We start from the raw sequence: 15222 nt of genomic DNA on the forward strand, positions 1-15222 counted from the left end.
TAAAAAAACACAGTGTCACTATATTAATAGACTCTGGTTCTACTCACAATTTTTTGAATCCATCTTTGGCTAAGCAATGTGGGTGCCCTGTCACTATTACAACTCAGTTTCAAGTTACTGTAGCTGATGGTGGAGTGATCAGCAGCTCGGGAAAATGTTCTCATGTCCCAGTAAATATTCAAGGCTTCCAATTTCACTTGGATTTTTTCTTACTTCCAGTAAGTGGCTGTGACATTGTGTTGGGTGCTGAGTGGTTACGTTCATTGGGTGCTATATTGTGGGACTTCTCAAAGCTAACTATGCAGTTCACTTGGAAAGGCCAAACTGTTCAACTCACTGGATATGATTCCCTGCCACCGGCTTTGGCAAATCATGGTGAAATTAATAGGTTATTGCTTCAAGAAAAATAAGGTATTTTTTTCCAGATTATGGCAATAACCACTTCAGTAGCAGATATATCAGCACCTTCAATTATTACCAAGGTCCTAGAGACATATTCTAGCATCTTTGCGGAACCCACCGAACTTCCTCCTGAACGCTTAATTGATCACCGTATTCCATTACTTCCTGGAAGCTCTCCTGTCAATGTACGACCTTATCGTTATCCTCATTTTCAGAAACAAGAAATTGACCGCTTGATTCGTGAGCTTTTGGATGCCGGGCTCATTCGACATAGTGTTAGTCCTTATTCCTCTCCGGTTTTATTAGTTAAAAAGAAAGATGGTTCTTGGCGTATGTGTATCGATTATCGTGCTCTTAACAAGGTAACCATCCAAGACCGTTATCCGATTCCGGTTGTTGACGAGCTATTAGATGAATTACATGGTGCATCAGTTTTCAGTAAACTGGACCTTCGCTCGGGCTATCACCAGATTCGAGTTCATCCCTCCGATATAGCAAAAACAGCCTTTCGTACTCATGATGGCCACTACGAATTTCTTGTGATGCCCTTTGGCCTTTCAAATGCGCCAGCTACATTTTAGAACCTGATGAATGAGATTTTTCGACCCTTCCTTCGCAAATTTGTTTTAGTTTTCTTTGATGATATCCTTGTCTACAGCACTTCTGTACAGGAGCATGCTCGACACCTCTCCGCTGTCCTTCAATGTTTGCAACAAAATCGACTTTATGTCAAGCTTACAAAATGTTCTTTTTCTCAGTCATTTGTTGAATATTTGGGTCATATTGTGTCTGCTACTGGAGTTGCTGTCAATCCTGAAAAGGTTCAATGCATGCTTGAATGGCCTAAACCTACCACTATCAAAACTTTACGAGGCTTCCTTGGCTTGACGGGATACTACCGTAAATTTGTTGCTGGGTATGGAAAAATTGCTGCTCCCTTAACTGACATGCTTAAACAAGATTCTTTTACTTGGAGTCCTACTGCTGAAGCAGCATTTGATGAGCTACGCCAAGCCATGGCTTCCACTCCCGTTTTAGCCTTGCCGAATTTCACCAAACCATTTTCTATAGAATGCGATGCTTCCGGCCGGGGAATTGGAGCAGTCCTCATCCAAGAGGGCCGTCCACTCGCTTATATTAGCAAAGCCTTATCTGGAAAAAACTTAGCCATGTCCACATACGACAAAGAAATGCTTGCTATTGTCTTTGTCGTGCAAAAATGGCGTCCGTATCTATGGGACAGCATTTCAAAATTCTTACGGACCATCGCAGCCTTAAGTACTTCCATGATCAGCGCATTTCCTCTCCGGAACAGCAGCTGTGGTTGTTTAAACTCTTAGGATTTGATTATGAAATTATTTACGGGAAGGGAGCTGAAAATTCAGTTGCGGATGCTTTGTCCCGTCGCTTCGAAGACTCCCATTTCCATGCCATTTCTTCCCCAATATTTTCTCATCTTACTGACATCAAGCAAGAGTACAAAGCCGACCCAGCCCTGTCACTTCTTATCGACCGTCTTCAGTCATCCCAATCCGTTCTTAATTATTCCTATGATGGCTCCATTTTACGATACAAGGGTCGGATTGTTCTTCCTTCTTCTTCCGTTAAGTGCCAGCACATTTTACACGAATTTCACGCCTCTCCAATTGGCGGTCATTCGGGATTCTTACGCACTTACAAAAGACTCAAAGCTAGTTTCTACTGGAAAGGGTTAAAAAGGGCTACTAAATTATTTGTTGCTGAATGTGATGTCTGTCAACGAAACAAGGCTGAAACTGTGCATCCTTCCGGGTTGCTTCAACCTTTGCCCATCCCTGATAAAATTTGGGAAGATATCTCCATGGATTTTATTGATGGTCTTCCAACTTCTAAGGGTAAAACATCTATTTTTGTTGTGGTAGATCGTTTGTCCAAGTACGCTCATTTTAGTGCCTTATCCCATCCTTATACAGCCGCTCTTCTCGCTAAAATTTTTGTGCGCGATGTTGCTAAATTGCACAGAATGCCTCGCACCATTGTCAGCGACCGTGATCCTATCTTTCTTAGTCAATTTTGGGAGGAATTCTTTCAATTACAAGGCAGTTCTTTATGCCGCAGCTCTGCTTATCATCCTCAAACGGATGGCCAAACCGAAGTCGTTAATCGCTCCTTGGAAGGATATTTGAGGTGTTTTGCTGGTCACCAGCCTTCTACATGGACTAACTGGTTACCTTGGGCTGAATGGTGGTATAATACTACATTCCATTCTGCTATCCAACTGACTCCCTTTGAAGCAGTCTATGGTTGGCCCCCCCTCGCATCGAATCTTATTTGCCTGGCACAACTAATGTTCATACTGTTGACTTGGCTCTCCGCGATAGGGATTTGATTCTCCTTATGTTGTTGCTTGGGAATGGCAGCCCTTTGCCATTTTGGATCGTGGAATTTTCAAACGCAACAATCGCCCTGTTACTAAGCTCCTTGTTCAGTGGCAAGGTCAGTCTAAAGAAGAGGCTACTTGGGAGGAATGTTCTGAGTTTGCGGCCCGTTTTCCTTCTTTCCAGCTTGCGGACAAGCTGCCTTCTTAGGGGGAGGGGATGTTAGAATCCTAGTCTTAGATCTGCATTATTTCCTTTTCTGTTAAGGATTAGTTATTAAGTTATTATGTTATTAGGAATTATTATTTTCGTAGGATCTCTTTGGCTTATATAAGGAACTGTTGCTACTTTAATAAGTAATAAGAATTGCTTCTAAAACTCTCTTTTCCCCTCTGGCCACTTCTTCTCATTATTCTTCTCCTCAATTCGTCTCTCCTAAATTGCTATCTCAAAGCAGTAGCCTAACAAAGTAGCTCGTATCCGGTCATTCAGGGCATGCAGTAATCTCTGACTATCAAATCCAACTCTAAAACCTGAATCCAGTGCACAATTGATTAGAATTGAGCTCGAATTTTAATTAAAAAATACAGAAAATTGAGCCTAATGTTTGAACTCTTAATCCAGTTCAAAATTCACTCACATCGAAGCCATTAGCGCTCTGTTCCTCATCTAATCCAAGGAATTGCAGAGCTCTCCTTCCGCTACAACTGCAGTAGCTGCAAATGGAAAATAAAATCAGGAAAAAAATTTAAAGAAATAATTGAAGAAAGATGGTAAGAAAATACGGATCTCTACAAGAAGAGATAGTTAGCAACCTCTCAATGACTTTTCTATCAACAAAGCTATCGTTCAACTGCCGGGACATGAAGTTCTTCAGCGTCAGACGGCGATAAATCGAAACCGTTGATCTTATCAGACATCAACCTCCAGGAAGCGACGCCGTTTGTCGTCGTCATCTCTTTTCTTAGTTCTCACAACAAAAATAAAGAAGAAAGGATTGTTGTTCACGTAGAAGTTACTTAAGGGGCCGAGTTGAAAATTAGACCCCACAATCACAAACTCGAACTTACTTTCACACTTCCGATATTCTTTTGTCCCCCCTCTTGTATTTAATTTCACTTCCGATATTGTTTAATGTATGCACCAGTAAGAGAGTATTGCCACCTCAAATAGAAACATTAGAGATTAATTATAAAATAATAATTATGATAAAAATTAATTAAGAATTTTATAGTAAATTAAACTAAAAAAATATTAACTTAATAGAAAAAAATTTAAATTAGTACTAAACCGGATAGTGTTTTTCCTCATGCAGGTAACTTTAATTTGCATATATTATTGTTTATCAATAGTCTTTTTCTTTTAAATATATATTACAATTATTTTATTCAGAATATTTTACTAATTGAATCTATATTATAAATCGGAAGTTATGATAATTTATACATATCTATAACCTTAGGAAAGATAAAGTATTACTTTTTCATTATAAAAGAAGTTTGTAAACAATATTTAAGTTAAATCGCATTAAATATATTTTATAAAATAAACAATTTTACAGTTAAGAGTGATAACCAATCATTTCCTTAAAACGATTCCGACAAAATAAAGAGTTTTGAATAATGGTGTGATTGGATCGTGAGTTGCATGCGATAGGAGCAACGTCGTTAGTTTAAAAGAAATTGAAATACTTTTTTTTTTAATACTGTTATACAAGACTGTTACTGACATTATATCATGTATTACAATTAATATTTACAAACAGATTATATAACTGGGACTTTCGTCGTGGCATGTACTCCTCTGAAGCGCGGCCTAAATTCTTCAAACATTCTCAAATATTCAAGGAGACTGTGTCTCCACTCAATTATATGATAATTGAGGGATGATTGAAACTAACCTCATAAATACTTTTATGGAGGCTTGAAGCCTCGAACCTTACTCTCAACATTGTAAGTGTAAGAACTCTCCTATTGGGACAGAGGCCCGTTGGTAAGAAATTAAAACACTTGATGATGAACAAAAGAAACCTAGAGGAAGAAATATGTGGGTACTGGGTAGGTTAGATGATACAAGTTGTTTCGTTTGTCATGGAGGTGGAAATTTGGACTTTAATTATAATATAAAATAAAAAAAATACGACCGGCGAAACTAACTATAGTTAAGGGGAAGAAGTTGAGACAAATTAATCTTGGTTAATTAATCTATTAAAAATAATTTTTAATTAAATTGTTAATAATAATAATAATTAACAATAATAATTATTATTATTAATTAATTTTTTAATAATAATAATTAACAATAATTATTATTAATAATTAATTTGTTTAATAATAATAATTAACAATAATTATTATTAATAATTAATTTTTTTAATAATAATAATCACTATAATTAAATACAAAATAATAATTAAGATAAAAATTAATAAGGATTTTATAATAACCTTTAAGGATATTAATTATCAACAAAATACTCAAGGATATTATCATTCATCTTTATCTTCTTTATAATATCACCTCATAATAATAATACTTTCATGATAAAAGGATTAATAAAAAAAAATTTCCTTTGAATCCATCGCTCTCTAATATTAATTTCTCTTCATCAGCAGCCTTCATCGATAATTGAATCCATCATTAGACTCATCACAGAGAAAGAGAGTGAGAGAGGGGAAGAAGAAATGAGAAAAAAAATGTTTACAATTTTATAGTGTATTCACAAAATAAGAATCGAAATTAGCTGGAAACATAATGAGTTAGAATTAGAATAGATAAAATCGAAATGAGAAATTGGAATAAGAATAAATAATTTATTAATGAGCTATATTACCATTTATGTGTTTACTTTATCTTAAAATCAAAATTGAAATGAGTTAAATTGTAACAAATTACTATAAAATCCTTAATTAATTTTTATCATAATTATTATTTTATATTTTAATTATTGTGATTATTATTATTATTATTATTCAAAAATTAATTATTAATAATAGTTATTGTTAATTATTATGAACAACAATTTAACTAAAAAATTATTATTAATTATTGTTAATAGATTAATTAATTATAATATTTTTTATTAATAATTATTATAATAATCCATTTAAATTATAACTATATTTATAATTATAATAATTATAATTATAATCCTTTATAATAATTATATTTTATTCTAATTAAATATAATTTTATTATAATTATAATCCTTTTAATAATTATTATATTTTATTTAAATTGAGGGTATTTGGTAATTGAAAAATTATAAAAGATGACTTTAATACTATAAAGATTTTAATAAAATAAAATAGAGTGCAAAAGGCTCAACGAAATATTAGAAAGTTTCATAATACTTATGGATAAATTTTGAAAAACATAAAGCGCAAGAGACTCAACAATATTTTACAGTAACAATTCGGCTCCACTAATTAAACCGGATCCGAGGGTCAAAAATTAAAGCATCTGGAGTCCTTTTGTGGATTTAATTGGGCTCCATAATTAACCAGATCCTAGGGTCAAAACTGAAAGTCAATTGGAGTCCCCTGATCCTAGGGTCAAAAATTAAAGCAACAGGAATCCCCTTGTGAGTTTTCTAATTAAACCAGATCCTAGGGTCAAAAATTAAAGCATCTGAGAGTCCCATTTTCCCTATATAAACTCTCGCATTTTTCTCTTTCTTGATTCACAAACTTGCTTCTTAATTCAATTCAGTGTATTAGCAGTTAGTAAATTAATTGACGTTCCGAACTCTTTTAAAAGTCTTGCTGCCCCTTATTAACTAGCATTTTCTAGTGGAAGAGAGATTTGCAGCAGAAAGGGTAGCAAAGAAATGGAATTGCTGGGGCGTGATCCTCGTCAAAGGTATGAATTAATTCTCTTCTCTTCTCTTCTCTCAATGACATATAAGTCATTTGCTTAATTTCAATAGTATCCTTTTGATTTCATTACAAAATTTGGGTTTCTTAGTGGAGAGATAAATGCATTAATTCATAATAGAGAATATTACATTTTGCAGGTCATACACTATGACTAACATGTCCAGCAATATAACCCATGTACATCGACCGATTATTATTGGGTAAGCAACTACTTTCATTCTATAATTTAAATTATTTTCAGTGTCATATATTTAGGTTATTTTCGCTATTATTATTATTAGTATAGACTTAAATTATAGACTTATTTTCACCATTAGAATTAGAGACTTATTTTATAATATCCATAATTTGCTTAATTTAAATTATTTTCTCTATTAGATATTTATGGGAAAGAATAAGAAGTTGTGCTTTACACTAATGGACATAGATCTTGTTTGTATGTATACGATGCAACACCGCAATATAAAGCCATGATTTGTTTCATCTTGCATCAAAGTTATGCAAATTAAGGCGGGGTGGTCTGGGTTGGGCTTGGCACAAGCCATAGCTTTGTGATCCAAGCTTTAGGCCATAGCCCAAGATGATATTTATAACAGACAATATCAAATATTCCTCATCATTTATATTACATTGATGTAACACATTGTTATCAAATTAAGTAATTATATCTTGTTTTGATGGTTTTGCAGTGTGCAAAATTTCTCATCACCATCGGCACCGTACCACACACTCTTTGTATTTCTAATTCCATTGCTTGTCGGAGTTATTGATATTAATAATGTTCAAGATAAAAATAAATCCTTGATCGAGACACACCCGATGAATATGTGTCCATTTCTATTGGCTCTACTCATCTACGTCTTTGCATATTTTGCTGCCATAATATCGGAGCGTCAAATCTTCAAAGCAACTGTTGTGATCTCAGGATCTCTTTGCTTAGTCTCATTGGTCTCCATTATTCTGCCACACCCACATGGATATTTCAATTTCATTATATGGGTTTTTCTTCTTCTTGTTGTTGCTTATCACAAGAGCCTTCATAAGAAGATTTGGCAATTTTGGAATAGATTTGGAGGAAATAACCAGCAATTATTGCCGATATACGTACCAGTCAGAGAGCGACACACGCCATAAATTGCCATCTCAAATAGAGAAACCTATACCACCTAAAAAGGACAATAATAATATGGCACTGCCGAAGACCAGATATAAGCTAAGTCTACTGCAGGGGGCCGGGCCAGTAATATTCCTTCGGTGGTAGTCCATTGAAGTAGAAATGTGATTGCTCATAGATTAGTTAAATGTATATGCTGTTAGCAAACCGAGCGGTGCAATTTGGTTGGACGAAATTCCAACTCGTGTACATCTTTTCAATTTAAGTGTTTAATAGAAGTTTTCAATTTTTTTCTTCAAAAAAAAAAAAAATCCTTCATAGCTATTTATCAAACGTATGGTATTGAGATTCACATGGGCTTATTATTACACAAATGCCCATATTTTAGGAAATTAGAAGTATGAAAAATTGGGCTTTTTCTACAGCTTTATTATTAATAGTTTGTTGTAGGTGTATTTAGTGACAAATTGTTTGCTACAAATTACAGTTGTCTTATGCATATTTGATGAAAAAAGCACTAATAAAATAATGTTTGTTAGTCACTCATCTCTATTTATCTTATTTTGAAACATTTTCGATAAAAACAAGCTTTGATAGAAGACATATAAGATAAGACATTGGTTGATCTTTATCATTCATCTAAACGATTACTCCACCGGTCAAGTTTCACTATTTAAGCTTTGAATATAATTGACTTGTGATGTAATCCTAGACAGCCATATTACTCCACCCTTCTAGTTTTACCATTTTGTCTTTTAAATATTTTTTACTTAATAAGTAATCCTTGATAGCTATTTATCAAACTTATGGCATTGAGATCCACATGGGCTTATCATTATACAATTACCCATATTTTAGGATCAAAAGAAATTAGAAGCATGAAAAATTAGGCATTTTCTATCACCTTATTATTAATAGATTGTTGTAGGTGTATTTAGTGAAAAATTGGTTGCCACAAATTACAATTCTCATATGCGTATTTGATGAAAAAAGCACTAATAAAATAATACTTGTTAGTTTACTTTTTATTTTTTAGTTTTTGATGATTTGGTTTTAAAAAGAATGTTTAAATCATGAAAGAATCCTATTGTCAAAAGGTACTTTAATCAAAATAAATCAAAGCCATCCATTTATCTTTTGAAGGTAACTATAGAAGCTTATGAACATAATTAGAATATGAAGTTTTGAATCGGACAGGTGTTTGAAAATTTAGCACTATCAAAAGGTTTTCTGTGAAAGAATAAAAACTAAAAATGATAGTGATAACTGACGAAATACATATATAACTGACGAAATAAACTCAAATCCGAATACGTCCTCTCATTTCTCTCATCGTCAAGCTCCCAAAATTCACTCCATGCAGCTTTGTCGAGAATCATAAACAAGTTTTTGGCGAACAAACCGAGTTATGACATTTGCCTGCTCAGTATCCCTGACCTGATTATATAGACAACCGAACAAATTTACTCAAGTTTAATCCTGAGAGTTTCAAAACAATGAAAAAGATGATATATGGCCAAGGGTTCAGGTTCCACAGCTTCTGGAAAGTCTTGGCAACAGAATCTCCAAGCAACAGCTTATCACATCTAATTTAAGCAATAACACGGGCAGCCATCAAATCCTCAAATTTCCCAGCAGCAGCTATATGCAAGCATGCATACGGCTCTCACTTGATAGCACACCAAAATGCACAAAAGGCAAAGAAGCTAACGGCCTTCAACCATTAAACTTATTCAAACGTACATGAATTGACATGTGGCCACAATAATTATTGCATGCCTTTTAAAATTCAATGCTTCTTTTGAGTTTTAACCACAAGAATTACTGTAGGTTAGCCCAATGGCTTTCTAACAATACCAGCTACAACCTAATTTCAAAAAAAAAAAAAAAAATTGCGAATCACCTTTTAGCTCACCATTGTCTACACTTTATATGGATTTTCTGCCAACTGCTTCCTGGAAGAGGTTTCATTATATTTTTCAAAAATGATGTCAGAAGAAACTTTTTCCTGAGCTCTGTTTCTTTTTATTCGTTAGGTATAGTACATATGCCGCAAAGATATCAATGCAAACAGATGGAAATAAAATATTAGAAACTTTTACATATTTCTGCTATAGAATTTCTTTGAAATACTTTATGCTTTTGGATTAGAGAACAAACGACAGAGTAGGAGAAGAAATCACCTGAGGCAGAGGATGATTGTAATTGCAAATGACAAAACACTCAAGCTCCCAAAATTTGCTCACACAGAAAACTATTTTAATATCCTTGCTAGTATCCTTGTCACCACACCAGTTTTGAACGAAAAAACTGAATTCTGACGTTTGCCTAAATAAGCTGCTGAGTATCCTCAGCCTGATTACATGGATAATTGAAACAACTTTACTAAAGTTTAATCCTAACAGTGTCAAAACAGTGTGAAAGATGATATAGTTGATAACAAAAACATGAGGAGTTTCTTGGCAAAAGCATGGGCAGCCATCAATTCCGAAAATTTCCCAGCAGCAGCTTAATGCAATCATACACACAGCTGTCGCTTGATAGGACCAAAAGAAAAAGAAGCTAACAATGTCCAACCGTGAAAATTCCTTTCTTGTGTTTTGTTTCTGTTTGATCTTGTAACAGATGGAAGTAAAATTTCCTGATTCAGATAAATCAGCCAAAACACATACTCTGTAGAATTAACTGAGTTCAAGCTTTCACTAAAAAGCTTCTCTTCTCCCTACTCCTGCTTGCTGCCTGCTTCGCATGTACATTTAGCACCAAAGAAATTGAGAATTTATCAATCAACTGGACAAAAGCCGAATTAATGGAGACTTGTGAATCAGGCGCTGGTTCAAAGAAGGCAGAAAAAACTGCTAATAATTTACCTCCTTTTGCATTAATCCCCAATCTAGCACCATTCTCACTCTTCATCACTTGCTCTGCAATTGGCAAAAATGATTCGGTTCAAAATTATCCTACATTCAATGACAGACAAAAAGGAGAGATTACCATCATTACACCCATACCAAAATTTTAGAAACTGTTGCATATATTCCTAATATAGAATTTGATTAAAAATAGTTTATGGTCCTTAATTAGATAGCAGATAACAAAAATGCAGAAGAAGAAATTACCTTTGGCTGAGGATGATCATAATTGCAGTGCAACTGGTTGAGAATTTTGTCAATTGCTGCCATGAAATGGTTTCATTTCCTTTGGGTTCTGTCATGGGCAATCCTTCCACTAGTAAGCTTCTCATTTCATTTCCTGCCCTGCTTCCTGCATCATATGATACATTAGATGACAATACATGTAATCTGTGGCAAATTGAGCTTCAGTCTTTTATTGTCCTGAGCTCGAAAGGTTATTACCCAACTCCAAAGCCAAACAAAATGTAGGTCACTTGACCTGCAAAAGAATTGCTTGTATTGCACTAATAATCTTTACAGTAACGTCATCATATCACAAATTAAAAATTGTATATTCATAGGATATGAAAATCAGAATATTAGAAAATATGTATTGCAGATTTTGATTCAAAATGAAATTTATGCTTCTTAATTAGATTAAAAATAACAGCAAAGCAAATCAAAGTAAGAGAAGAAATTACTTGTCAACGCCCAATCTCAAGGTTGGGAATGTGAGATATCTTAGGCCAGTCTTCTCCTTCCCCCCTTTTGTAACGTTCTACCAGAATATCACAATCCCACCCAATGCGCAATTCCTTCAATGTTGTCCTTTGATGGATGTGGTCGGGCAGTGCCTTTAATTTGGGGCAACTGAAAACTTCCAAGGAAGAAAGACATGGCATGATGTTGATGAAGGCGTCTCCCGTTCTTATAATCCCATAATCCCACTCGTCCAATTCCTCCAATCTCCCTTGATCCCTTGTGCAGAAAATTGTCAATAATGGCAATACATGCAATCTGTAGCAAATTAAGCTTCGTTTTTTTGTTGTCCTGACCTCGAAAGGTTATTGTTCAACTCCAAAGCCAAACTAAATGTAGGTCACTTGTCCTGCAAAAGAATTACTCATATTGCATTAATAATCTTTTACAGTAACGTTACCTATCTCACAAATTAAAAATCGTAGGATGTGAAAATCAGAATTTTAGAAAGTATGTACTGCAGATTTCTGATATAGAGTTTGATTCAAAATGCTATTTACGCAATTACGCTTCTTAATTAGATAAAAAACAACAAAGCAAATCAGACTAAGAGAAGAAATTACTTGTCAATGCCAAATCTCAAATGCGCAAATAATTAATATATATGTTGGGAATGTGTGATATCTTAGGCCAATCTTCCCCCTCCCCCTTGCGGTAACGTTCTTCCAGAAGGTCACACCCCCAAATGCTCAATCCCTTCAATGTTGTCGTTTGATGAATGTGGTCGGGCAGTGCCTTTAATTTGGGGCAAACAGCAATTGCCAAGGAAGAAAGACGTGGCATGATGTCGATGAAGGGGTGTCCCGTTCTTGTAATCCCATAATCCCACTCCTCCAATTCCGGCAAATCCTCAATGAAAAGTGATTGCAATTTGGGGAAGGCAATAATAACCGATGAAGATGAAGATGAGTCATGATGATCACTTTCTATCCCCAAAATTTCATTACCCACTCTTTTCACACTCTTCATGTCCGATATATAGAGCTTTTCAAGGGATGGCAATTTTCCCAAAGGAGGCAGCTGCTCACAATTTTCGCACAAATGGATATTTAAACTCCTTAGATTGGTTAATGACATCATCCAGCTGGGGGAAACAGTGTTGCCTCCGTATGACCCTATAAATAATTCCTTCAAATTCAAAGGTGGTTGCAAGGCTTCAAGAAGAAGTTGATCGTGCTCGTTCTTCCTCCTTCCTCCGCTTTCCTTCACATCAAACCAAAGTCTCAAACAAGAGAGGTATTTCTTTTTGTCAAGTTTTAATCTCTTAGCCTCATCCACATCTGACACATTTCCCAGTCTACGTATGCCACATACTTGGAGGAGTTCCAAGTTTTTAAGAGATTCAAGCCTACATCCTTTGCGACCATCGACACCTTCTCCTCCACTCACATGGAACTCATCCAATGTCCGAAGACTTAGTAATCTCGCAATCCCAGCCGGCATGTGCCCTAAGGAATCAGTTCTCTCATTTAGTAAATGCTTCATGTTTATTAACTTCCCAATTCCTTGAGGTAATGCTTTAAGATTAATACAGTAACTAATATCTAACTTTTCTAGATTATATAACTCACACAACGTCTCAGGAAGTTTCCTTATAAGCGTCACAGAAGACAAATTAAGGTATCTTAAATGTACCAGCTTTTCTATATTTCTTGGAATATCTAGAATGGAAGAACACAGTGTGGCAGACCAGTTTCCTATATCTAATGCCCTCAAACTTGTCAATTTCCCAAACAATTCTTTTAGCATCTTACCATTTAACGATGAATTGTCAAGCATGTTACCACTAATAAAGAGGCTACGAATTCTTTTAATTCTACAAGTGGAGACAGGAAATGAAGCTCCTAGACCAATAACTAACATTAAATGACAAACCTTCTCATCCAAAGAGTTTATGGCGTTTGGTTCTTTGCTACCATTAATTTCCATCGAAGAACATTCATTTTGACTTACAAATTGGGAAAAATCGTGTACGATATCATGCATCTTGCACGCTACAATAAGATTATCATGATCTCTCTTAAACTCTTGAAAGAAAGAGCGAGTGGCTAAGATGTTAAAATACTCTTCACCAATTATGTCCATCTCTTCATCTTGTTCTGCACTAAAGTAACCTTGAGCCATCCACATGCTAATTAGTTTCTCTTTCATTATATTGAAGTCCTTTGGAAAGACAGCACAATATGAAAAACACCTTTTCACTCTGGACGGCAAATCATTATAACTCAACAACAGAGGAGATAGAACACCTTTCTCAATCTCTTCGATTTTCCACAAATCATTATTTAAGATTCTACACCACTCTTCTTCGGTTTTTTTGGAACGCATGAGACTCCCTATTACCTTTGCTGCAAGAGGCAAACCTTTGCATCTGCTTGCAATTTGTTGCCCGATTTGCTCTAATTTTTCACATTCTTCAATGGCCCGACCATGAAATGCTATCCTATTAAACAATAACCAACATTCCTCTTCAGCCAATTCTTTGATGGAGATAATATCTAAAGATCCCATCATGCACGCAACTGACTCTTTACGTGTGGTAACTAAAATTTTACTTCCTTGGAGACCATTCTTTAGACAATGGTAGAATGGTTCCCATTTCACGTAATTTCCATCCCACACGTCATCTAAGACAAGAAGAAAGCTCTTCCCTGCAATGGATTCATAAATATGTCTAAGAAGAGATTGGAATTCACCTAAATGAGATTCTTGACCATCCAAAGCTTCGACCATTGCTTTGGCAACCCTGAACTCTTCAAAAGTTTCTGACACACACACCCATAGAATTTTATCGAACTTTCTTATCACCTCCTCATGATTACAAGCTAATTGTGCGAGAGTGGTTTTCCCTATACCTCCCATACCAACAATAGAGATGATATGAAGGCCTTTTTGTTGCTCGCTACTCTCACACAACAGCTTGCTCAAGAGTTCATTCTTCTCACCAACTCTACCACATATCTCCTCCTCATCAATGAAGGAGGTACTCTGTACTCGCCCAGGTCTCGCACTACTGGCACCACCACTCTCAACAAACTTAAACATATCCTTTTGAGTGGCTATAACACCCAGCTTTTTATTGATTCCTTTGATCTTGACAGCAATGTCCTGACGTAGAATGATCTTTTTAAAACCAATGCTAGAGGCAGGGAAGCATGAACTTACCTGCTTCTGAGCTGAATCAGCATTCTGCTTCATTTGCAATCTGCGTCGTGCAGTGATCCATTCGTCCAACACATCTTCAATGTCGTAGGACACGTCCTTGAGTCGACCCAGCCAAACTCTGACGGATTCCTCCTTCACTTGCCTCTGCTCTGCGTCACTGAGCACAGCTTGAATCGTTTGAAGATGGCTTGTAAGCTTTTCAACTTCCTGTTCAGCGCCCTTAACTAGCTTCACCTGCTGTGTCAACTCTTCAGCAGAAACGGAAATCAGCTGCTCTAAGAGAGGAGAAACGATGGCATCAACCATGATGTTGGTCAATAATTTGGATAGAAATTGATTTTGCAAAAATGCTGAAAGGAAATTATGTTTTGAAAATGCTGCATCTGCATCTGCATCTGCAATATATAATACAAAGCAGTCCCCACACGCTAAAGCTGTCGGGGAAAGTGGATGCAAATGAACATGCAATTGACAATACAGATTTGATCTTGAGATTTTTAAAATTTTATTTATTTTTATTGATCGTTTTATATATTGTGTAGAAGTTATAGGTGAAGATATTAACAATATGCCGGCGCACTATGTTATCCACCACTCAGTAAAATTTTAATTGTTCGGCAAAGTTTTTTTACTATAATAAGGGAAAATTTGTGG

At 35.3% G+C, this 15222-nt stretch overlaps 1 protein-coding gene and 1 long non-coding RNA gene across 4 annotated transcripts; both read right to left on the bottom strand.

Moving 5' to 3' along the window:
* Positions 1-3225: 3225 nt before the first annotated feature.
* LOC112098566 lies at positions 3226-3806 on the bottom strand. Its single transcript, XR_002905676.1, has 3 exons — positions 3575-3806; positions 3400-3475; positions 3226-3285 (listed from the first exon to the last, which is right to left on the bottom strand). It is a non-coding gene; the product is annotated as an uncharacterized LOC112098566 (long non-coding RNA).
* Positions 3807-9987: 6181 nt separating this feature from the next.
* Positions 9988-14923, bottom strand: LOC112098497 (putative disease resistance protein RGA3). 3 transcript variants are annotated; one of them, XM_024184988.1, is made up of 5 exons: positions 11967-14923; positions 11346-11752; positions 10870-11014; positions 10621-10674; positions 9988-10489 (listed from the first exon to the last, which is right to left on the bottom strand). In XM_024184988.1, the coding sequence occupies exon 1, from the start codon at positions 14872-14874 to the stop codon at positions 11983-11985; it is 2892 nt and encodes a 963-aa protein (XP_024040756.1). In that variant the 5' UTR covers positions 14875-14923; the 3' UTR covers positions 9988-10489; positions 10621-10674; positions 10870-11014; positions 11346-11752; positions 11967-11982. The 3 variants fall into 3 exon arrangements, with proteins under 3 accessions (XP_024040756.1, XP_024040755.1, XP_024040757.1); XM_024184987.1 differs by having other exon boundaries at positions 10621-10710; XM_024184989.1 differs by having other exon boundaries at positions 10478-10492; positions 10621-10710.
* Between the last annotated feature and the right edge of the window lie 299 nt (positions 14924-15222).

This window comes from Citrus clementina, unplaced genomic scaffold (genome assembly GCF_000493195.1).
Source record: "Citrus clementina cultivar Clemenules unplaced genomic scaffold, Citrus_clementina_v1.0 scaffold_5, whole genome shotgun sequence".
NCBI classification, from domain to species: domain Eukaryota; kingdom Viridiplantae; phylum Streptophyta; class Magnoliopsida; order Sapindales; family Rutaceae; genus Citrus; species Citrus x clementina.